At 40.2% G+C, this 25,874-nt stretch overlaps 1 protein-coding gene across 3 annotated transcripts in view; it reads left to right on the top strand.

Annotated features, from left to right (window-relative positions):
- ARID5B (AT-rich interaction domain 5B) overlaps positions 1–25,874 on the top strand; it is a 122,298-nt gene that overhangs the window by 44,062 nt on the left and 52,362 nt on the right. For all 3 annotated transcript variants that reach the window (XM_072869914.1, XM_072869915.1, XM_072869913.1), the window contains one exon: positions 5,946–6,176. In XM_072869914.1, the coding sequence (XP_072726015.1) occupies positions 5,946–6,176 (231 nt within the window). The remainder of the gene's footprint in view (positions 1–5,945; positions 6,177–25,874) is intronic.

The raw sequence follows: 25,874 nt of genomic DNA, 5'->3' as shown, positions 1-25,874 counted from the left end.
TCACAGGAGTACCCAGAGATGTAGGTGATGATTGGCATTGCTTCTTGGCCAGCTGCAGTTATCTGGGCGATGATTTGGGAGTATTTGGCACATTATGATTGAATGGTGATACGGGAAGGTGTTTTCATTGCAAGATTCCTCTTAAAGGTTTTTAGGTCATAAAGACCCAGTTTCTTCATCCTCATTCTGGTTACTCTTTCGTTGTTCTGCTGTTTCTGTTGCTCTTCGACTTTTTGAGGGATTCAGGTTTTTTAGGTAATTGTGTAGGAAGTTCATTTCTGTCTGCTGGAAGACAGTGCTATCTCCCCTTGGGATGTTATTAGAACAGGCAGCTTTGAGATGTGCAGGGTGTGTCTGACCTGCAGTCGTTGGTTTTGAAGGGTCAGCTACACACATCTTTGTCTCGTCTACACCTGTGTTCTCATGCCCGTACTGCAGAAAGTCCTTGGCAAAGGAGTAGAACAGGGGAAGGAGAACTGGATCCTATCTTAAGAGCTGGAAGAGCCACAGTCTATTGTCACAGATGAGATCAACCTTTTTTATCTTGATGGCGAGTGTATCTGCTGGGAGGAAATTTTTTAGCATGCATTTCAACCATCGCTTTGGCATAGGGCAGACTGTGTTGTCACTTAGGTGGAATTCATTTCACTCACTTAATTTGATCTGCAAGTCAAGCCTCTAGACTAAGCTAGTTGTCATTGATGAGGGAGTAGTAACTCCAGAGAGTGAGTTGATCCATGTCTTATAAAACAGCAGGTTGGAAGGAGATCTCTCTGACTACACAGGGATCTGCACAACTATCATAGACTAAAACTGCATTATTAGATGAAATGAGTCTCATCATGTGTGCTCCACTGGGTTGCTGAGGCCCAGTCTTGGGAGGGCAGTGACACCTGAACACTGCCCTGCAATAGTCAAGAGACATCCCATCTTGGGAGTCACAGCTGTGTTCATTCAGCACAGCTAACCATTGACGTTCCCAGTCCCTCTGGACATCCAGATGCATCCTCCGTTACCTCTGTACCTGCTACATATTGATGATATGGTCAAAGCCACGCATACAAGCAATGATAAACTAATTATGATATGTGCATCCTCTGGAAGACCCCCTTAGCAACTGAGGGTAATGGAAGAAGGCAGAGTAGCGAGGGCACCACGCAAGAGAGGAGGCTGATGGACAGAGCCCTGCAACTTCCTTCATTTTTGCTCTATATTCCAAATAACTCCCTTGCTCAATTTGCTACCCACACACCAAAGCATTGTCCCATTTTATCTGGTTCCCCAGATACTTACATTGCTTATCTTATGAAGATCTGTGTTAACATTTATCAAAACAAATGGCAAGCCTGGGACCTTTTAAGTAGTTTTTTTAGTTAATAAAACCAATCTTCTACTTCTGTTGTGTTAAAAGTACATTATCTTTTTATTACAAACTCTCTACAGCTCTGTCTGTTTTCCTTCTTGGCAATTTCATGACTGCTCCAGTTGATTGCTGTATGGAGAATTACAAAATCATTAAGGGTGGGGTTTTACCAGCTGACTTACAGTACAAGCCATTTCTCAAAATAACCACAACAGTGCAATACTGATGTGTAATTTACGTCACAGTATGTTTTTATGAAATAGTTTGTGGCTTATTCATTTAGATTTAGAACTGAATATCTCTTCTCTTGCTTTTTAATCAAGCTTTCTTCTTTCTTTCTTTCTTTTTTTTTTTTTTTTACTTTTTAATATTTTCCACTCCTAGGCTTGGCTTGCCTCCAATTTACCAGCTACAGTGAGGAGGAAAAAAATGGGTTTTTTTTTTCTTTTGCCTGCAGTTTAACTGCAAGTGTGTTTTCCTCTTTGATGTGTACATTTGTGTTAACTGCCTCGGAAGAGACAGTAGATTTGTGGTAGAATATATTGCACAAAGGTAGAGCAGCGAATTGATAAGAGAGATGCAAAAGTTTGGAATTTCAAACCATAGCAAGCGAGTGACGCTATTTAGCCTCCTGCTTTAGTACATTTCCTTTTTAAAAATGACTTTCTGTATAATGTCTTGTAATAAGAACAGGAAATCATTGAGTAACTGTAAGAAGAATAAGAGCACTTAAACTGAAAAGAAAATTACCTTCCGAGAAATTATATTCACAATTTTTTTTTCCTTTAAATTTTTTTTTTTCTTCCCTTCACATTACTGTGTCGGTAATGATAGTAACAGATGTATGTACCCTTATCTGTATCATTGTTCTGCTTATGTTTTCTGGGAGAAAAAAAATCTTTTTCTGTAATACAAAAAATGAATGGACAGAAAATGGGAAATGCCTAATTACAAAAAATATTCTGTGTCACAACAGAGTAGCAATTAAATTGAAACTTCAATATAATTATCAATAACAGTCAAGCCTGGAAGGGTGCCAGGCGCGTAAAGTTGGTGCTCAGCCTTTATGTGGTTGCTAGGAGCGCGGCGAAAAGTATAAAGCTTAGAGAAAGGAATGTCTAATGTAATAAAGTAACAGAAGGTAGCATAAATCATTGTGAGAGCAGTTCATATTGACATTATTTTACTTAAATTGGGTCGAAACTAGACATTTAGTCTTACAAGAGGCACAAATTCATATTTCTTCCGCAGAAATAACTCTGTGCTTTCTGGGAAGAAGTGGAGTGTGCTTTCCTAGCACCAGCCTCATACATATTTGGAATCTTTTAAGCAAAAATCTTTAAATGTTTGTTTCTGTTGGCATCCAAATGCATTTGCACTAATACGATTAAAAGAACTAAAGGGCAAAATACTTGGCAGCTTTTGCAGTTGAGGTAATTAGGTACAGGAAGGAACATGCATAGTTTTTCCATCAAGCTCTATAAAATCCTGGTGTGAAGGTCTTTTTAAAGAAAAAATGCTTACTGATGTTGAGAGTAGATTATGGCGGTTAGCAATAACATTATAGGCTGTTGTTTCCGAAACAAGCAAACAAAAAGCGAGTTACAGTTTTGTATTTCTCTGCTCTCTCTCTAAATAGTTCTGGCTCTAGACGGATTTGTTAGGAATTCATGCTTTTAGCAGGCTTTTTTTTTTTTTTCTTTTGGGCCTTCTAATTGTCTTGCGTTACATATTAAAAATGGTTGTGCTGATTTGAAAAGTCAGTTCTTGCACAGATTCATTGTGTTTGGCATTTCATGCATCTCTTTCTTACAAAGACAACTTGAAGAACATGTAATCCAACATAAATGCCAGGCTGTGCCAAATCCCAGCTCTCTTTACCCCTCACAAAGGGAACTGTTGGATTACATCTATGCATATATAGGCAGTGCTTGGAAGGCAGGGGTGGAACCTTGCCCCCTAATTACAGTTTCTCTGTTTTCAGGCCTGAAATATATAAATAAATGAAAAATTGACATTGGAGAGGGTTATTAAAACACACAATTATGATATAAGCATGGGATTAGAGTAATTTCAGTTGAGCCTTACAAACAGCGTACTGTAGGTATTATCTTTTACCATGTTCTCTCTGTTGAAGCTAAAATGAGATTCAGAAATACAGCATCTCAGTTTTCTAAGATCTCAGTTAAATGTTTTTAGAAATTACATTGTTTTTCTTGATTTTAATGGAGTGTGATCCACATTTTGATCTCTCCTCCTCCTAGGAGTAAACTCTTTCTAACCATATTTATCAAAAATATTCAGCAATATACACTAAGCCCTCCATTAAATGGTGCATGTTAGATTTTGCTAGAAGAAAAATACTTCTTCTTTGGGCTTGCATTTTATTAGGGATTGGTCTACTTTGATTTCTCTTTTCTCATGTGGGCGTGGTTGAGAAAAAAAGTCTTTGTTCCAGGAACACTGTTTGTCTTTCACTAAACAAATCTTCAGTTTATTCAGCCTTTGTTCATTCTTAGATTTATCTGTTGAACCTGGAGTGAATAAAGAAAGGAAACAAATGCATCATAAAGTACTCATTGGAGTTGCACAAGCATGTGTAAAAGTGATCCTGTAAAAAATGAGACGATTTTAATTTATGCCAGGGGTTTGAGTTAAGTCGTCAGTTGTCAGGGATAGAAAGTTTGTGTAGTTCTGCGCAGGGACTTACAGCACATTTGTCTAGAAACTAATGGTTTACTACAAAGGCACATGGGACATACATTTATATACACCCTGTTTAAAAAGCTGACCACATCCTGGCATGAGAAAACTGCTGTCAGATCAACAGATTCAGCTCACCCCTATCTACACAAAGGTATAGAGTAGTAATAACTGTCAGGCAGGCGTATATGAAACTCTCGAAGGAGCTAAAGGATGGATCATGTGCATGTTAATTCCTAGAACAGTTTTCCTGATCTGATTTTTAGAGTTTCCTAATAAAGAAGAGTGAGTCTTATTCCCAGGAGCAATTGGCTTAGTCGTGCTGTTGTGTAGGCTTATGGGATACTTACTTGTTGAAAACAAAGAAAAGCATGACCACATCCTGATTGACCAAAAGAGGTTTTAGGGCCATAAATTGTATTTTCTTAGAAAAGTAATGTAAATGCTGTTTACCAAAATGTATTACTCTTCCTTTTTTACACAAATTGTTTGATCTCCCCACCTACGTCAGAGTAGTGGGGAAAGTTCTGAGTTTTTAAGTGATGGCTTTCAGGAGCTGTGCTTGTAAAAGCAGTACTTCCCAAGTCCGTCTGCCGTGTTAATTTTTTTTGCAGCATTGCATTCATCTGTAGTGATGACATTTAAGGTGATATATCTGCTTCCAGAGACTTCTTAAAATTTAGCCTTTTATGTGTCAACATTTCCATTGCCTCACACGAATCAAGATGAGTTGTGCCATCATATTTAGTTGGGGAGAACTGATCTGACATTTCTTTCAATATCTGAAGTGATTTTTACTTTAAGGGTAAGAAAGATGATTTCAGTATTGGTAATGGGATTAAATAGTAGACCTTTTGTCTCTGAGAGAAGAAATAGCTGAGTTATTCAGTAATCAGAGTACAGCAGAAAACATAAACTGCATGCTCTTGCTTTGTCTTCATTGGCATGCATGGAAAGCCATGTTCAGTTACCCCACCTGAGGAGATAAATGAGTATAAAAAGAAGTGCTGTTAAGTACTGGCTGCATACCTGCAAATGAATAATTTCTCATGTTTGTGTCTCTGGTTGTGGTTTTTTTGCTGTTAGGTTTCCTGCTGGTTATCATATGATGAAACTTGATTGTGATATTTCAAAATCTGCTGCCTTTATGCCTAATATAATCTAAAATCTGGGGGAATTGAAAGGTCTGAGCTCTAGATTGCTTTGTATTTTGAGCCCACATTTTGACAGTATGAGCTGTTTGGAAATTTATTTGCTCGTTGTGCTCTGTAGGTGTTTTATTGAGTCCTGCTGCATTTACAGTTAATGTGAGGAAAGTGATTTCCATCTGTTGGGATAGCTTAGCATCAATGACCAGGTCAGATCAGCCCACCTCCCTGGCCCGGGGGCCCTTTGGTAGTTGCCAATATCAGATATTTCAAAGGAAAATTAATAGCTGTATGCTCTGGGGCTTGTATGTTGTTATTTTTTAAAAGACGTTAGCTGGTGTAAACATGAGTTCAGTAAGGCTGTATAGGGAGCTGAGTAAAAATGACACATAATATTTCTATCAAAGCAGCCAAGTTGGCAAAGTATGGAGAGCACTTTGATTCAGGCCGTTGGCCAGCTTCTGCAGAGCGGTGGTTTCTTACTTATCCAGGTAGAGTTCTTGTGGGTAAGCATGGGACAACTGAACAGAAAGCCAGAAAATAAGCTGTTTCAATAAACTTTTAAATTTCTATTTTTAACCTTTCTTTCAAAAACCACTGTGCTATAAAAGATAGGTCTTGAGAAAAGACTGAACCAGTGGGCCATGGGTTTTCTGAGATGCTTGAGTTGCAGCCCTTGTCTTGTATTTTTCTGACATACTAAGAGTATTTTTTTTTCTTTCTTCTTCCAGGTGAGGATGATGAAGATTCAAACCTGCTAATTCTCAGCTATCCACAGTACTGTCGATATCGTTCCATGTTAAAGCGCATTCAGGACAAGCCTTCTTCAATACTAACAGACCAGTTTGTTTTAGCCCTGGGAGGCATTGCAGTAACAAGCAAGAACCCCCAGATCTTCTACTGTCGGGATACATTTGATCATCCTACTCTAATAGAAAATGAAAGTATATGTGATGAGTTTGGTAAGTCACATTACAGCTATTTTCTTTTTCTCACAAGTAAAGACATTTTTCTTCTTTTTAAGTGTCCACTGATTTCCAAGGGGAAGATGTGATTCCTTTGAAGTGAACCAATGCTATTTGTGTTTGAAATGTTAAGTACCAAATGTGCTCTTTCCTCTGCGAGACTGAAGGCTTCTAGCCACTAGTGATCTCAGTATTGCAACTTGAGTTTATCACAATCAAAGATAAATGTTACAGAGTAGAGTGTGTATAAATGTTACAGCATGTGATAAATGTTACAGGGAGTATAGCACAGTTACTCGGTATGAGTGAAAGGATCCCTTGTCTGGATTTGAAGTTTATTTACCTTAACTATTCGCCTATAACCTATGTCTTTCCAGAAGGTTTACAAAGCATGTTGGTATTTTTTAAAGTCATTGTTGGTGCAATATGCTAACAAATGCAAAATAGGAGAGAATCCCTGTGCGTCCCATTGCTGTTGCAGAGCACTCATCAACCGCGTGTATGCTCCCAGGGCCCTGAACAAATGTCAGCAATACCTGGTGTGTTTCTGGCCTTCCTGGAACATGGGCTTTTCCAGCGGGGGCTTTGCCAGTGCTAGGAGCTTGATTTTACAAGTGCAGAGGCACTTCTGGAAGGTGACCTCTTAATTCAAAGGGTGTAGAGAATACTCTGCAGCTCCAGAGGAGTATGCAGCCCCTTCGAGCTGGGAGAGAGGGCTGCAAGATTCAACTCCTGATAGGTGCCAGGTGATTTCACACCTTTTTTTTTTGTGTCAGATCAACCCAAGGGCAGCGGATGTGCTGCTGAATGCGTGGCAGAATGTATGTTGTGTACACACCCAGGGTAACGCCAATAATGGGTCCAGTGTAATTTCTTTAGCAGTGTACCTATGCTGTGAGAATTAAGTTTTATTACCCATATCACCAGATGGATGAGCACTGTGGCTAATGCTAGCAAAGTCTGTTTGCATAGCAGTGGGTACACCTTTGCTGTGTGAGATCCCTACATCTCTGCAAGGAAGCTCTTGTGGTCTCTTAGAGAGGGAATTTCTGATTATGCATTTAACATATAATAAAGGGAGTGAGAGGGAAGGGGTTCAACAATGCCTGTGATGGGAGAATCATCTCCCCCCTTTTTCCTAAATCTAGCATGCTGGCTTTAAGCTTGGTGCCCAGTCCAGGCCTTGTTGTGTTGGCAGAGAAATGCCAACCCAACTGGTAGCATTGGGGTGGCATTTGTGAGGTAGTGCAGGACTGCTCCTCTGCTGCTGCACCGATCAGCTTCCGACAGGCAGGAGAGATCCTTCCTCACACAGTGTTGTCACTGGAGCACATTACTGCTGTAAATAGTTTTAATTTTGTGATGTCAAGCATTTGCAGGATCTGGCCCAAACTGTCAAGTCTGCTCACACTCACACAAAACATTACAGGCTTTGAATGAACTATGAATAAAAGTGTTGGTTGCTCTTAGGGGGTGGGGGTGGTGAAAAAATGAATGAAATGCCCTGGAATTTTGGTCCAATAACACAATAGTATCATGTTGATTTTTATTTACTCTGAGCTCCAGCTCAGAACATAAAGTTCAGTTTTAATTGACTATCCTTCTTATATGGGAAAGGTTATTTTAGGCTTGAAGGCGTTTGATGAGCGTACCATCTGCTTTCTGTGGAGTATTTTATTCAGGGTCATTCCTTGATTACAGGTTTGTTGAAATAGTTGGATCCATAATGTAAGTGTATCATGGAATATTAGTAATAGATGAATCAAAGAGATGTGGAGTGATGCAGAAACTACGCTTAGTGAACCATAGCAAGTGCTTTGTTCAGTCTCTGAAAGCTAACTATGCTGTTCTCCTGACCTTTGCGAGGCAATTATCTCATTATCAAACCAGAGCCACAGAAATCTTAGCTATAGAAATTAATAATGTGTATTTAAAATTTAGTTTGGTTTAAGAAGCAGATTTTTTAAAATGCCTATAAAAAACAAAAAAATACTACTCTTTAAAAGTATTTCTTATGAAAATAATGATGTGGTAAAATTTGCAAGCCCTGCTGTGTTAGGAAGAAAAAACTGGCCAATGTATGGTTCCGTTTCTGTATTGCAAAATGTATGGTGTCAATTATATTACCTTTGTTGAAGGCAACAGGCAAAGTGCTATTTTATCCTTTTCTTTGCTGGCAGGACAATAAAATGTACAACACTTCGTTATACAAACAGTTTACATTGATAGCATGTAGATTGATGTCACATGTGGAAAGTAATGACTGCTAAAGCTAAACAGAGGCAGGGTGGTACAGTAGATAAATGGATTACTCTAAGGCACTGGTATTTATCAGTCAAATCTGAGGGGAGACCAGATTACAGAAATGTGACTAAAATTCTTAAAAGGTGTCTATAAGGAGATCCAGACACATTTAATTTGAAGGGCTTGGCTATTTCTTACTTTGCAAATGAAAGAAGCGTGCAGAAGGAACAAGATAGGAACGTGTGTATTTCCCCATCACCTGAAATTCTCCAAACTCTAAAGCAAGTACAAAATTTGGGAAATACGGTCTACTAATGTCTTTATGTGAGAAGTGCTGGCTTCTGATATGGATGCCAGGTCTTCTTCAGAAACGTTGCTGTTGGGGAAGGTGTTACACGTTCTCTGAGCGTTGGAGTATACTGTGTGACAGATACAGCATGTCACAAGTGAGATACCAGAAACACCTTTACAAAGAGCCCCGTTCACCGCAGCGTGTAAGCTGTTGTCCTTGTTAGGCAGTTTTAATAGAGGAAAATGTTTTTTTCCAGGAAGTATTCTCTCTGCTTTTATTATACATTTTTAACAAAAACCTTTTTGTTCAGCTCTGACTCCTTCTCATCCTCCCCATTTTCTTCACCATTCTGTGGAGGTTAACAAAAAAATAAATCAGGAAATGAGGAAGAAAAATTAAGTTTTGTTGACAATAAATGTTTCTTTGGTGTGGGCTTTTTTTCTTTTTTAAGTAGAAAAGGTATGTAGATGCTGTCTGTCAGCTCCTGCAGAGGTGGCTGGAAAGGATGCTTTGATGCTTCAGGCAGTCCCATGTGGATGGCCTCTGTATTTCCATAGAGCTTCTGTAAGGGTTAGGCTGCGGTAAGCTTCCCCTCCGGCTTTAGCGTGAGCTACCACAGCCAGTACTTGCTGCCAACACTGCGGCTACCTGTGTCTGCATCCGTCCTGCCTGTGCACTGCTGTATGGCACGTGCCCAAGTGGTTTGGGCAGGAATATTCAGGACCGATTTTCTCGCAAAGTCCTTTTCTGCTTCTCCTCTAACTTGGTTCAGTGTGCCACAAAGTCCCACCGAGGAGGCCCTGGAGAAGCGAGCTGCCGAGGAATTGGCTCGGCAGCTGGAAGGCTCAAACATTTGTATCTATTTCTTTGCAGCCTGCCAGGGAAGGACTTGCTCTCCATTTATAGAGGAAAGACTGCTGTGAGTGGGAAGCCTCCTGCTCCCATTCTTGTTGATATAACTACTGATTAGTTAATCTAACTGACTTGTAGCGTTCCCCTCCAGAATGCAAACAGGCTCAAAAGCTTGCATCTGTTCAGAAAACAAAAGACGTAAGCTGTGCTTGGATGTCTTGATAGCCAAAGTTCATGGATATGACCATGGTCAGACTGTGTACCTCTTCCCCTCCTGAAGTAAGAGCAATTAGAGGTCCTCACCAGCATGAAACAGTCCAGGTAAATAATGAAATGCTGGTATTGCTGGCTGGGAACAAGAAATCCGAGATTTTGAACCTGCACAGGAGGCTGGAGTGGAGTTGTCCATGGTCAAACTGAAGCACAAAGGCTTGAGCCCTGCCTGGCAGTGCCGCCAGCCTGTGCAGGCTTGCAGGTGGCACTGAGCTAGGGCCATGGGGAGACCGCGGGCTGGACCTGGGCAGCAGTGGCAGCAAAGTCCCTGCTGTGGCCCCGCAGGCTGTGTCTGCCTGCCCAAGGGAGCGACCGGTTGGACGCAGCAGGGTGAGCAAATGGGATCAGTTCTCTTCATGGCCTCATTTTATTTCTCTGCACAGACTAGAGTTCACTTACACGTTCCTTTATCTAACTGCTCCTGTTAATTGGCATGTGGAAAAAACCAAAACCCTATTTCCTCATTCCCCTGCTCCCTTAAAATAAAAATAATATGTACCAGCTGAACAATTCATTTCTCTTCAACTCAAGATCATTGGTAAAGACATTTTTCAAAATCCTTTTCATTTATCAGTCTCTGGGGTTACTGTTATTGAATAACTTCTGTAAATGCATATAATTTACTGGCATTTGCTGTGTGGTCATATATGCTGCAAGAGAGAAGGAATGAAAAAAGAAGGGTCCTAATAGTTTTCATTATAGACCTAAGAGATCTAGTTGGAGGCAAAGCTGCCTGTGCAGTGTCCAGAAGATGGATTTGAGGGTCACGGGGCAGAAATCAGTCTGCAGTTGTGCTAGAGCAGCACACGTCCTCTGCGTTTTCTTGTCCAAAGGAGGTGACTTGGCCTTCTACCAGACTTGCGCCTGCTCCACCGCATGGAGTGACTTCTAGGGCGCATGGATGAGCATGGATCCTTTCGCGACCCAGTTGTGGGCTGCCTTGCCAAATGCAAGCGGGCCCCTACAGCAAGGTAGCATACAGGTGAGTCTATCAGCATGACCTCCACCTTTTCCAGGCTTGGGGACTGGCAGGGTGGTGGGAACAGACGCACAGTTTAGAAGCAGGAGGGTCAGGTGCTTGGGTTGTGGTGAATTTCTACAGCTCCATCAGCTTCGCCAGGTGAAAGTCTTGCACAGAAAGATTTGTCATGATGCTTTGCTGGATAAATATTATAAATCCTGTCTGCTAAAGATGAACCAGAAGGCTCACTTTCATTTTGTGAGCATGGGGTTGCTTTTTCTATAAACAGGAGTGTGAGAGAAAACTGAATACCTTATTTCTTCTTGATTTTTAAAATCTATTTGGTAAATTTTAAATCATTCTGGATTATTTTTATAGCATGCTGGGTCCAATATGCCATTAAACAAGCTGTTTGGTCCCTGGGGTGCTGTAAACATGTGTTCACCCCGAAAAGAAGGTTAAAAGTTTTATTTTTGCTTGTAAGGGCCAATTTTTTGTAAAACATTTCATACCAAAAAGTGAGAGAACTACATCCTGCCGTGGTATTAATATCATTTTTTCCTCTGAAAAATGGAACTTCTTCATTTTACCATAACGAGCAATACAGAGGGGAAACTGCTCATTGAAAAAAATTATGTGTAAAGGGCACTGCAGTCCCCACTTCCCTTCTCTTGCCTTCCCCCCAAAAAAACTTAATGATATATTGCTTGTGTTGGGAAAAATAATCTACATTAGAAACAAAGCAAAACCCAAAACCTTCAACAACTCAGATCTCCCTGTAAAACAATGCAGAAAGCAGATTGTCTCACTTCCAGGGCTGGCAGGGAGTGGTTAGGAGTGAGGGATGATTTACCCATCCTCCCAGCCGCCAGGGTTTCTGAGCCAATGATTTTAGAAGGGCTTACCTTCCTTCTTGTCATTGACCAGGGAAGCCGTGGCAGGACAGCACTATGAAGAAGGCAGCACTTTTTAGGGATATGTCACATGCCAGAAAAAATGTGTAGGATGAAAGCTGATGACTTCAGGGTATAGAGTGGTACCATTACTCCTGGTATAGCTGAAATTTGGTCTTTGCTTTCGTTATACATCTCAGTTTACAGAAGTTTGTGACTCATAGATAAAATCAGTTGTTTAGGGGAAAAACATAACAAAACAAAACCTTAGCAGGGAATGAGACTTAAAAAAAAAAACCGGGAAGAAGGAATGTTTCCAGTCTAAATGAAGTACAGTTTTCCTGTTGCTGACTTTCCTTATTTGTGTGAGTCAAAGCTGGCTTTTCTTTTTAAACCAGCTCTAGTACAAAAATTGTACTTAGGCCTGAAAGGGTGGTTTTTTAATGTTTTTCAGCTGATGTAAAGTATCAGCATTATTGCTATTGACTGTTTTGGCTACCTGCAGGATAATTTATATCAGTGCAATTCAGCAAACCCTGAAGTTTCCAGATAGGTGTTTCGGGCTTCTTTGTTTTAACACAAATGTGATGTTTGTGTTAAAAAACTGAGTGGGATCGGTGCTAGCGCTGCTCTGCTAAGACTGGAATGTTTATGGATTTAGAAATGTGATAGGAAGAGTATGGAGGCTTTTTATTAGCGTGGATACTGGGACCTCCTTAGATGGATCTTTACAGTGGCATCTCCAACAGTCTGAAAAATATGCAAATCTTTTCCAAGGTCCTGGGCAGGGTGGTTTAGCTAAATATTTCAAATTTTAACTCTCTCAAAACAAAAACAGGACATAGCTGGAGGGGAAGTAATGATTAATGCATAGTAGTGCTATATACAATATAGATAAATGTACATTTCCTCTTCCCTCCCACCCCACTTCTGCAAACATAAGCTTTTAGCTTGAAAAAGCAAATCTGGAAATGTTCTGGATTCTGGTCAGACTTCTTTCTTATTTTGTTAATTCAACTGTAGAGTAAGATATTAACGATCCCCAGATGTTGTTTATAATGATGGATTTTTCAGTTGTGAAAAAATACTTGCAGTTTTTTTAAACAATTGATATTTTCTAGTGTGCTCTGCAACATTTGAATAAAATGTCTGAAGGCAGAGCTGTTTATGTGCCCAACATAATTGCTTCTGTTAAGTGATTTCTTCATTCTTAACATTTTTAGCTCTAATTGCTTTTTCCCCATACATCTAAAAATAAATATTTGCAAGTTTTGCATTCTGTCACTCATTGAAATGCATAAAATATTTGTATACGCAAAGCAAAAAGGCACTGATAAGGGGTCACATTCTGTCTCACTTAGTGGCATAAATCCAAAATAACCCAATCCACTTCAGTGGCTGTTACTCAAGATTTTCACCAGTTAACCAAGGGCAGAATCTCACCCAGGGTTAACAGCAAGCTGTTAAGTGAACATAAGTAATGTGTGGTAAAGTAAGATAAAATACCTTCCTGTCTGCAAGAACTTCAATAGAAACAAATGCTGTTAGCTTCTACTTTTCTTTTGGGGGGTACATTTTCACTAGCAACCATAGCTGTAACAAGGATAAATATTAAGATAGATTATTTTGCACTTTATAATCAAAACTCCTTTATGGAGAACATCTACAGAAATGCTGATTTTATTTGGGTTGTGTGTTCCCCTTCAGGAAGGCAGCAGATGCTGAGTGGAGGGCCAGGTGCTGCCTGAAAAGCTGCTTGTGCCTGTTTCCTCTGGCATCACTTCTCAGCTGGGCTGGTGGTGGCCGTCTGTCCTGCGCAGAGTAGCGGGGTAGCTTCCCAAGAAGCTCACAGCGTCTGGCCGGTGGCACTGCGGGAGGACAGCTCCCGTGGTGAGGGTGCTTGGGAAATTGGTATGGCTCCTTACTTCTTCGGGTGCCCTTGGATAGCAGTCCAGGAGAGAGAGGGGCTTATGCTGTGAATGTGAGGCGCTGCATGCCCGTGGTGCTCCTGGGCTGCACGTGGCCATGACCCGGCTGCTCAAGGAAGCCTCAGGGCTGTGAACCATGGGGTGGCCAGTACGGCCTCCCCGCTGGGACAGCCCAGGCTTTGGGGCTCTCACGGAATGGGAGGTGAGATATCCTCCCTCCTGCAAGCCCCTGTGGCAGAGCTGAGAGCCTGGGTGTACCACTTCCAGTCTGGCACCTTTAACTTCTCCTTTTTAATTTTTAATTAAATAGTGAATACATGATGGTGTTGTGGGGTTTACATGTTTTCTTAGCCGGAGTTTGGCAGAGAATTAATGTGTAGTTCCAGCAAACAAAGGGTTAGCGAGTGAGCTGTTCTTCTGTGCCTGATAAATGTAACTTATCACATGGGGTTTGTCATCTGTTACACACGCATCTGTTTTATTGGTGTCCGTTCACTAAATGATTGTAGATATAAATGACTAATTCCTCCTATATAAGATTTCCACTCGATGGCTAGTTTTATGATTCAGCTATCAAAATCACTTTTTGTCATTATAGTGAACAGTAAAGCAAGCTGCATTCATCATGAGTGTGAGCCGTGTCCATTATACATGTTTTCATTTCTGCAGCCATCTTTTTTTTATTTGCAGTATGCCTTCATTAGAGCATCCTTATTTGACTGTTCCCCTGTTTGGTGCCTCCCTTGGACCACCAGGCCTGCCCAGACTCTTGAGCTTTGTCTCAGGAGAGCTTTCGGTCCATCGGTGTCCCAAGCCTTGCGAGCAGCATCGCCAGGATGCCAGGGCTCAGCAGTGTCCAGGAGCAGGGGAGACCTTTGCGGCCAGGGAAGGGCCCCCATTCTCGTGCCCATCCAATGGAAAAGAGAAGTGGTTTATGTCAGAATATGGTCACATTCTTCTGATTAAACCCACTCAAAAAAGACAACATTGTAATATTTTCCAATGACTGTTTATCATGAATTACGTCAGCCTTAGTTTAAATTGCTATTATTTCTCCTTAATGCTTCTTGGTGCCTGCATAATTTACAGCATTGGCAGCTGCGGGACTATGAAATAACCTTTCACAACCACCATACAATAGTAAAGAACATGAAGTTTTTGTTGTTAATTATTATAGGACTCCTTTAACTTTTTTACAAAGTGACATAAAATATTGTTGAGGTATTTATGGTTAAAGCTACTTTTACATGGATCTATTTTGCTCCTGGCTAGTTCTTAACTAAAGCAGTCATTTGTGGTTATTATACCTTGGGAGATATTATGTCAGAACTGTTTTAAGAGTATTATTATGTATCACATGTCATATATTACATGTCAGCACTTGAGGCTGTCTTTCAATAAAAACAAATGTAATTTTAGTTAATGGTCTTTTAGGTATAGGCCATTTGTAAACTTACCTGAGTTCATTTGAAGGTATACTAAAAAGCTTTGTTCTCCCAGAGTGCACTTGAGTAATTTCATTTCAGCTTGGGATGGAATTTCCAAAATATTTGTCATTATTTCAATCAGAGGGTGCTGCCTCTAAAAAGCAAATACTTTCCCAATACCAAGGTTAATGTACACATTTTAAGGAGCTGTAACTGTTACTCATTACTTTGTTTACTTTTTCCCCCTTTGGAGCTCAGGCTTCCCAGGTTCCCTACTGGTCAGGCTGATAGTAGTATCCCAGGCAACTAAGCCACCTAATGATGATACTTCACTCTGCTGCTTAAATGAATAGTTTATACCTTCTAGATAATCCATGAGTGAAGGGGGTTATAAATTAAAGGTTGCAGGCAAGTTGTAGGTTTCCTTGAAGGTTCATTTCAAATCTGGAAAACGCAAACTTAAACAAAGCAAACTTTGAATTAATATGTCATTCCCCTTAGTTCCAAATACTATGCATATTTTCCAGTACTTACTTATTTAAAGCAAGAAATGAAGCATGTAGGGTGTGCCAGAAAGTTTACAAAGAATGAAAACATATAAATGACTTATGTGAACTTTTTCTGATTTTTTCTTAACACGTAATTAGTTAATTACTGTGGGGGGGGGGGGAGGGGGGAGGGAGGGGAGAAGGTGTGATTTCTCTCCCCCCCACAATCTATGTTTGAGCACCATAAAAATGATCAAAGCCTCTATTTGTCTGTAGTTACATTTTACTCCATGGGACTACTGGTTTTGGTGACTATTGCAGGGAACGGAAACCCTGCTGGGCAAAAAATCAGTCTATCCCCCTACAAATGCACAGGCTGAAGATGTGAAGATGCAAACATGGAATTAAAAAAGCAAGCAAAGAGCAGGGTGAGCATTTTGTGCATTCCTAAGTTAGAATTTAATAAGAGGAACATAAAATGGAGCTAAACTTGCCTGGATGCTGCGAGATTTTTTAATATTAGGCAGCATGCTTGATTTCCCTGGAAATGAGTGAACAATCTGAATTTAGAGTTGTTTGGCAGGGGGAGGGGGCGTTTCATTCTCTTTTTTAATCAAAGGCATTTCACAAGCCAATTGCAAGTGAAAGGGGAATCTATCCTTACGTAAGAATGTAGCAAACTTTTCAATTTAATGAATGAATATTAGGTATTTCGGGAGCAGATAAAAGATGGTAAAAGAGGGAGACAGACCTGACGTCTTAGAGATTTTAATAAAGATTGAAGTTAGTAGTGAAAAGGTCAAAGTGCCATTTGTTGATCCCCTGCCTCTGGCATGGTTTCAAAGCTCGCAGTGCTGACTGGGGGGCTGTGATGTGTGTTAATGAACAGTTGTGGCACTTAACTGAGATCATGGGTTGGTCACATGAATATATATAAAAGATATGAGTGAAGATTTTTTTTCCCCCCCTTTTTGCTGCAGTTTGGCTGTTGGAAGGACTAAACAATTAAAAGAAATGTTTGAAATGTTTGAACACCACATTAAGTCCCCTAGTCTGTAAGGAAAATGAGCTATGAATAATAGAATACTGCTCTAGTTAAATATAGTTATTCAAAATTGTTTTTAGCTACAGATGTTATGCCATTTTAGAAACTTAGACTAAATAATGTCAGATCTTGTTTGCTTTTTTAGTATGTTATTCATTTATTGGGAAATTCAAAATTTAAAACAGCTGGGAAAGGGTTTGGTGTTCAGTAAGTAATCTTTAAAATGTGTACATTTCAGACTTACTCTTATAGAGCTGTTTAGAAATGACTGAATTGTATATTATAGTTATAAAGTTCTGTAAACATGCTCTACCATGTAGATGACAGGGAAACATGAAATGGGAAAATGAGATAATTGTGGAGCCAAATTTTGTGTATTACAGACTTGATAAAACAGCAAATGACTTTCTCAATTTAAATAATTTGTAACTTTTGAGGAACATGCATGGGTGTTATGAACAGTATGTCTAAAATAGCAGCAGAAAATAATGTTCATTCTCCTTTAATTCTCCCTTTGATGTTTATGTCAAAATGAAAGAGTTAATTTATCTAAGAGTTTCACTGCATGAGTTGGACTGTGCAAAACCAATCATGTAGAAATAATAGACTACCATTGGAAGTGCTGTACTATTGCAGTTTTAATAGCTCTTCAGTTCTGCTCAACAATTAGTCCATACATTTTATAGCTGTGTCTTTAAGAAACTGGCACACTCAGCAAAATCACAGTAATTGGGAGATGATGCAATGTGGAGAGAAATCAGAGGAAGAAAATTTATTGAAAAATAGTGTTTTGTTCAGGTTTGGATTTGTTTTCTTTTAACATTTTAAACACTGCAGTAGTAATTACTGGTGGGTGAGACTTCTGCAGAATTGAAATTCCACGTGGCTGGGTTTTTGCAAATTTGTTTTTAAATCAAATTGCAAAAGAGGCAAAATAGGGCATTAAAATTCTTGCTATAGTTTTCTCTCTCTGAAATCAAGTGAGAGCATTAAGGGTGATCCAGAGGAGGTTTTTTCCCTCTATTGACACTAGTGCTGTTTAAGTAAGTTCTCACTGCTGGTCAGCATCTTCGTAAACCTGATCAGACAGATCACAGACAATATATGAATTAGTTTCTCATTTACGCAAACAGATAAAGAGACCTCAGCAATCCCTTTTTGCTTGTGTCCACTGGAGAAGGTACCAATGCATTACAGTGTGAGCATCCATCTTCCCAGCGATAGCCAGTGGATGCTGGTAGTTTCTTCATAGGACCTTGGTCTTATGCCTAAGTACTGAATAGGAAGGCAAATTTAAAAAAAAAAAAAAAAGTGTTGCTTTTTTTTGTAGGTTTATCATTGGCAATTAGGACTTTGTAATGTCTTTTAATTGATTTATTGTCCATTATGGGCCAAAGGCCAGTGAAGCAGTGAGAGTTTACGGTTCAGATGAAGTTTGGGCCTTGGTATTATATATAGCTGTATCTTGGTCTTTTAGTGGTCAGACAAGCATTTCCTTGTGCCTCCAGGCTGCTGTGTTGGTCTTAATGCCATAAATTACTTGAGGGTAATGATAGCTAACCAATTAACTAGAGTAGGAGAGCAAACATGGTTCTTAGATGAATAAGCAGGGGAATAGTGAGAAGAAATAGAGAGGTGTTACTACTGCTGCATATAACGCTAGAGGAAATCATTATCAAACCCCCTAAGAGCTAACATTTTTGGTAAGTCAGTCAAATGATGGCTTTCTGCAAAAAGGGTGATACAATTTCATGGGATAACTGCACTACTAATACTCAAATGTATTATTCTGAACTGTGGACTGCAGAGGAACATGGAAGAGCAGGAAGACTTTATTAGAGAGATTTTTCCCCACCTTCAGTTTTGTGCCCGATTCTGATGCCCATGCTTTGCACATTGTATTGAAATACTGGATAGGGTTAAGTTTTAAGGTTAAGTAAGAACGACCCAAAAAACAGTTCATGGCACAGAAACTTGCCTTTAAGTAAAAGACTAAAGAATGTCAATCCATTTAGTGCATGGAGGAGAAGGCTAAGAAGGGACCCGATCACAGTCTGTTAGTACGTCCATGAGGAGACCACCTGTGACGGTAGAGGCCTCTCTAGTTTGGCAAACAGACACATAGCAGGACCCCGTGCTTCAAAGTGGAAGCAGATAAATTAATGCTGAACCTAAGGCACAATTATCTAGCAGCGAGGGGTAATTAACCATGGGAACAACTTAGCCAGGAGTAACATAGATTCTTTATTACTTGAATCTTTTAAATCAAGACTGCTTTCCAAAAGACATGATCCTCACTCAAGGAAGAGATACTGTCTTCATCCAGTGGTCACTGTTGATATTGTATAGGTAAACAAGGTGCTAATATCCTGCTAATTTGTTCTGACCTTAAAAACTGTTACTGTATTAATATATGTAATTTTTAGCATCTGGGCCAGTAAAAGCTAGATTGTGCTGGATCTTGTGTCCATTGTACAATAAATCAAACCTTCCTAAAATTTGCTTACACTCTTAAGTAGATGAGACAGCTTTGCATCTGCTCTGTGGACCGGGGGCTGAGGAACAGGGTTACACAGGAAGCTGGTGCATCAGGAGCTAAACTCCTGTATCTTCACTGGTCCAGCTTGGTGGCTGTTGATACCCCATGTCCTCTTTGTTCTCCTTACCAGTCTCCATCCACCATGAGCAGCTGCCTGTCTTGGAGCACCAACCAGGCAGTGTGCTCCTCTGCTCTGGTCTCTGAGGGCTCATCAGTCACTTGCCTGTTCTCGGTTGGGGAGATCAGCTCAGGGAGAATTGGATCTGGTCCATTTTAGGCCACTTCAGTAACTTCTACAAAGGGCTGTCTCCTCAGTTGAAGTATGGAAAATGTAACTCAATAGCATCTCATTTAAATGTGCAGCAACACACTGCGAGATCATCTACAGACTTACTGAGTCTTCCCTGATGAGTCTGCACAGACATCTCCAGTCACCTTACCTTTTTGCGTAACAGCTTTAAAGAGCATGTTAATTAAAAAGCAGGTGTTAGCAACAAGTGAGTAATAGAAGAGGAGGAATTTATTTGAAATCAGCAGTTTCAGCCCACAGAAAGGGTAAGAGAGTACGTGAAAAGGCTAATGTGATCATCCTGCTAACATGGGTGACATTCACAGATGCTGCTGCAGCTTCAACAGAGAGGTACTGTGCAACCTTCCAGCTCTGTCATCACCCTCCTGTGTTTCATTCTGGATTTGCAACTGTAGTAGTAGAAGTTAAACCCAGTGAAAACAGCTCTTTGCTGTGGGGTGGCATGTTTACTTAAGTAGGTGTTGATGATTCTACTTCTCACTTCGTTGATTAAATAAGTCGCTTCATCTTCATCTTAGAAGTCTTACAAACCTCAGCTGAACTTTGCTGAGATGAGCCTGTGTCCCATTACTGCACTTTCACAGAGGTAGAGCACAAGTTTGAAAAACAGGGAAAAGATTATTCCCAGGGTCATTAGCAGCTCTTAGCTCAGAATGCCATGTTCAAAATTAGCGGTATAGTTGCCCTCATTCTTTTATAGCATCCCAATTTTGCAACGGACCATAATCATTTCACTGATTTGCCAAAAAAATGATGGTTCTTTGGGGGTTTTTGGTGTTGGTTGTTTTGAAAGGCAGCCTGTAATTAAGATGAATACATGTACATTGTGAATGTTTGGTTATGGTAGACATGGGTTTGTTATAAAACAAAAAAACCCCCAAAAATTACCTAGCTGCAAATCCTTGCAGTTGTTTAGTTTAGAAGTTTAAGTCAATTTATGGAAGTCTGTGTTTACTGTCTTTAGAGCTTGATCATGACATTGGAATGTATTTTGGAAAAAAAGACCCTATAAAATGAAATCCACATTTACGGGTAAGGAGCACAGAGCACTTAGGATCAGCAGTGAGACTACAGTATCTCTTTGAAGTGTAGCGAGGAGGATTACTTGCCGGTGCCATTTTGGGTTTAGAAGGTAGTGAATTGATACACTCGGTAAGTTCTAACACTGTCTGTAGCAGCGGCTGGACCCAACACCACTAATTTCATGAAAACGTGGACTGTGATATCCCAATGACAGCAGTCAGAAGATAAAACTAGATCTGAAGCACTTCATTTAAAATAAAACTTTATTATAAAGTTAGGTCTTCTAAGACACTTCTTTTGTGCTGTGCTGCGCGTGAGTAATCTCGGTGACTCATCTAACCTCTGACATACTGCAGCCATCAACATTCCCAGCCACGAGTGTTGTCCTTCATAAAGGAAATATCCTATTTTTGGTACGGCAATGTCCTCAGTTTTAAAGAATTTTCCTCTTTTAAAGTGCTCAGACAATTAATGCCTCATGCATGTATTCAACAATAGTTGCCTAGCAACCATCAGAAATATTCGGGAGAGCAAAGGAAGCCGAGATGAATGAGCAGAAACATCAGCTCCCATTTCAGGTGAGCTGGAGAAGGCGTCAGGGCTGTGCTGACTGTTTGGGTCTAAGCATGAATATCCATGAAAATCAGACAATCCTGAAGTAGCAAATACGAGCTCCAACTTTGCATGTCAGTCGGATGCAGAGATGAGACGAATCACGCAGCCAGAAGCAGTTGCAGGAGGTTGCAGTTGGTTGGGTTTTCTTAGTTTTGGGAGCCTAGACCAAAACAATGTAACAATGGTTAAAATAAATTATAGAAAGTCAACAAACACTCTTTAATGGCTGAGGAAAGTTTTGCCACCTTGTGTTGTATTTCACCCGCAGCTAAAGAATAGGTAAAGTTCCTGCTTCCTTCAGTGGAGATTTTCAGGCATGGGTCTAAGTGCCAGACAAAGCCCTTGCATGAGGCTTGGCTTCAGCCCTTCTCTTGCATTGCCACCTGGTTCCCACTTCTCGTTTTGCATTTTAATTCTGGCATAACTTTTACCTCACAAGAGGTTTTCTCACTCTTCTGAGTCAAGTCCTTGATGCTTTTTTTGTCACTGGAGGATGCCATTTGAATGAAATGGAAATCTTTTCTGCAGTAACAGCCCACAGCCACTACATGTCTGTTTGGATTTTGGTCTTTTTTCCTTTTTTTTTTTTTTTTTTTCATCAGAAAGGTTGAAATAAAATGTTTGGCCTACAGTTGGAAAGACTGAACTTTATCATGCTGGGTTGACATACTCTTGGGGACAACTGTGCCACAGCGATACTAGTGTGGCCCCATCCTGTACCCATCCCTTTCCCTGGACGAGGTCTGGTGCTGCTCCACAGTCTCCCCTGTGGCTGTACCATCGCAGCGGCTCAGGGCGCTCAGCACTCAGTGCTCAACATGGTGAAGCGCAGGAGCACAGGGCGCTGGGACCCACAGTTCAGTGGGATGCAGTTTAATGTCAAAACCATTTGAGACAAAAGAATTCTGATCTGCAGAAGTATTTTTCAGTTGGTTTCTTTTAATTAGACATGTTAAAATTAAAGACCCTGATAGTTGCCCATTAGTGTTGCTCAGAACTTTTTTGACTGCCTGCCCCGATTTGAAGAAAATGATGAAATTCTGACATTTTTCTGTTGGATAGAAAAATTGGATTTATGACCATCTCTACTTCAAAGGTAAAGGTTAAGAGCAAGATTATGATCTCCTTTCCACTCATGTAAATCCACAGGAGTCAATTACTTGGGATTGACAGTGATGTGATTTAGATCAGAATCTGGCATTAAAGCTTTTTGGGGTTTGCTCCTACACCCATTGACTTCAGTGCCACTTGACTGCTGACTCTTTGCTTTTGGTATGTGGTGGTGGTATTTGCATGTGGAAGTGCCTCAGGGGCCCCACATAAAACATTGGTTCACTAGCTTTAGTGGGGTTTTTTAGATTAGATGTTAAAATGTTGAAATCAAAATATGTAGGGGGTGGTCAGGAAGTAGCAGACACACAATGGTAATCAGAATAATGTGATATTTGAGGCTGATATCTGGTGACTTAGAGCTGAAAAAAATCCCTTATGTATCTTGGAGGTCGGAGGCTTTCACTCTTTCTGATTATAAAAGGCATTTAATTCTGGCCTTGATGGTTGATGAGATATCAAACTTAAAATATGCCATGATCCTATAGTCTGGTAGTGCTTTCTGGCACTGGTCAGTGACTAAATATAGCCAGTTTTGAACCGCTGTGATAAACCTGGAAATAATGTTCAGCAGAAAATTCTCAGACAATTCCATAGACAAATGTGGAATATGAAATGACTTTTCTGGATCGCATCTGGTTTGTACTGTATACGCTTTTGTGCCCTGTCTCTCTCATCCCCATGTTTTCCAACTACTATCCTACAAAATGTTTTGTGGTACAGATAAATCTTAGCTGAAGCATCTCAGTGGTTCATGTTGGTTCATGCTAAAGCAACAAATAACATAAAGGGTTTTTAAACCCCAGCTATTTCACGCATTCCTTTTGGCTTTGTAAACCATTTTGCCTTGTTTTTATGAAAAGTAGGTGTATTTAAAAAAAAAAAAAAAGGCATGCATTTCCAAAAATCACTGATTGTCTTCAAACGAACACAGTCCAGGAACATGCAGATTCTTGCATTGTATTATGGGATTAGTGGTATTCATCTGTCATGCATAATGTGAAGGTGATATTCAGAGGAGGAAAAGAGCCTTTCTGAAAGGATTTTTTCTTTTTTTTTGTTTTTAATGATATACTCACGTTTGTTTTCTTTTTTTTTTTTTAAACTCATATATACTTCTACCAGGCTATGTTTAATTTCAAGATGGTGTCTTTGCTAAAAAGATAATCAAATGTAATGTCTTCCACAACCTCTTCATATGCATGACTGCATAAAGCTTGTGTAACAGTTTATTATTATAAAATTAGTATAGCATAGCATAGAGCAAACTGGGCCCCTGGCCAGATGAACTAGACAATGAATAGTTATATAAGGTTTTGAAGCACATGTATTACAACACAAGCGCCCTGTATTTTCTTCTCAATTGTCTGCTGTTTGTTAATGTTTCCCTTTCAACGTGATTGCATCTCAATTTAATAGCACTTGCCATTTCAGGGTTTACTGTGCCAGCACTCGTATAGTTACATCCCCTCTGTGCTGCAAAGCCTGCATGTATATTAAAACTGAACTAGGCATGGTTAGCTAATGGGTACTTCGAGAGATATGCACTTATAGAATTAAGTGATGTATGTAATTGTTAATTTTGTGTTAACAAGTTTGAAAAATGTGTTTCACCAATAATTGTAATGCTCCGTTCTGTGCAAAGTGTGACATTTTAATTCTCATTGAACAGTTTCCTACCTCTGCTCTGTGTTTTCATGGCAGGGTATTATTTTGCAATCAAGATAAAAGCATTATTTATTAAAGTTCTAAAATATTACATTACTGGAAGTTTTAAGCTGCAGATCAATCTCCTGTTTCATAAAAGCATTTCATTGATTTTTTTTTTTTTTTAATTGGTCTTTGAATTTAAACTTAAGTTCCACATTATGGATTGCGTGATTCCAGAAGCAGAGGGATGTTTTAGTGGAGACTTGATGCTGTTTTAAAGGAAGCGATATACCTGTCACAGAACTGTGGGAAAGACTTGTGTTTGGCGTACGTGTCTTTGGGACTGTCAGATCCCAGCCTGATGCATTTTTGCACAGGGGGTCCATTGACTTGGGCTGTGGGAAACCTACATTCAGCACTATCGGTCCTCGTGTCTTTTTCTGCACCTCCAAAGGAACTTCTGTTAGAGTCTTCACGTCTTTGGGAGTCAAATAACAACTTCTCCATGCTTTCGGTGGTGCAGGACAGCCTTTCCACGGCGAGAGGGTGCTCAGTAGCCTCTGGCTGCAGTAGCCCAGGTGTTGCCTGGTTGAAAGAGTGACACTTGCACCTGGCTTCATGGTCATGGATTTATTTGCTTTCTGTGTGTAATCCAAACTGCCTAGAAGTCTGGCTTCCTCGGCTCCCCATTGCTTCAGTCCTCCTGTTCCTCGTGCCAGGCACTCGCCTTTCGCCGCCCTTCACCTTACAGTCCCATCCCCATTCTCATCCTGGTCCCTCTTTGTTATGCCAGGATAATGCCATTTCTGTCGTGGCAGCCCTTGGTGGTTCATTCGTGGCATTGCAGACGTGAGACTAAAGCCTACCTATTATTCCCTCTTGCGGAGAATAAATTAATTCTTCCATCCCTAGTAGGCCTAACTATGAAATTGCGTAGAGCAAGGCCCACATTTTTCTTCCAGCTAACAGGGACTTCATTTGCACGTTCTGTGTCATCTCATCAGTGGAGCCTGACCTCGTGCAGACTTATTGGTTGCCAACCAGTGAGGGAAGGCAATTGAGACAGGGGGACCACTGCTGTTCCCCCACTGAGTTCAGGAGCAGCTGTGGCTAGGATTTTACTTCCCAATAAAGTAAGATTTTCTCATTTGCCAGTAAAGATAAAGAAAGGGCAGGGTGCGAGGAGCATAATAGGCTCAAAGCACAATAAAAATAGCAAAGGAGACAAACAGTTTGTGCCTAATTTGAAACCAGCTAATCTCCATGGTGATTGCAACAAATCTGTGCTATGTTTGACTGTTCAGTGAAGAAAAAGGTTGGAAATAGGAGTTCACCCGCCATGCTAGACCATTTGAATGAACAGAGGAGTAGGAGGGTTGGTACCTTCCTGGTCATTGAGTGTGAAGGTGCCGAGTGGAATTCAGGGAATAACCTCATTGAAACTCCAGAGGATTCATGCATCTTCCTTCCTCATGCATCTTCAGAAAAATCAGCCTTTATAAATTTCCTGGAATTTTTCTTTTCAACAGTGCTGTTCTGTGGAAAGAAGAGTCCATAGCACTGTGGCTTCAGACAAAAATAGCATGGTAGAAGATCTTCAGAAATCAGGCAGTAAGCTTGAAACCTTAGATAAATAATAGGACTAATATACTTGCCACAATAAATAATAGGACCGTAACTCCCCCAAAGCTCTCGATTGACATTGTCTCAAAGTAATTCCTTATGTGAAATAGAAGCCTGAGATAAAATTTCAGCCTTAATTTACAGATATTTGAGACGGAGGGAGAAGGGAGTGCATTAATCCTTACCAAAGAAGAAAACCTGTTCATAGTAGTCTGAAATACTGTCATGTGGTGAGTCAGAAAGTTTTTATTGTTCATATCTTCAGAGGTCAGGGCAACTGAGTTTTGGCATGCAGACTGGGCAGATAGCATTTGCAAATCAACACATCTCCTTTTGCTGAGGCCGTAGGCATGAAAAGCTTCCTATTTGCAGTAGGTGTGCGTGAGTTTCTTTTTTTTAAAATACGAATTTTAGAGGGGAGA

Source organism: Ciconia boyciana, chromosome 8 (assembly GCF_034638445.1).
Source record: "Ciconia boyciana chromosome 8, ASM3463844v1, whole genome shotgun sequence".
In the NCBI taxonomy this organism is placed as follows: domain Eukaryota; kingdom Metazoa; phylum Chordata; class Aves; order Ciconiiformes; family Ciconiidae; genus Ciconia; species Ciconia boyciana.
This window is presented reverse-complemented; position numbering and strand designations above follow the sequence as displayed.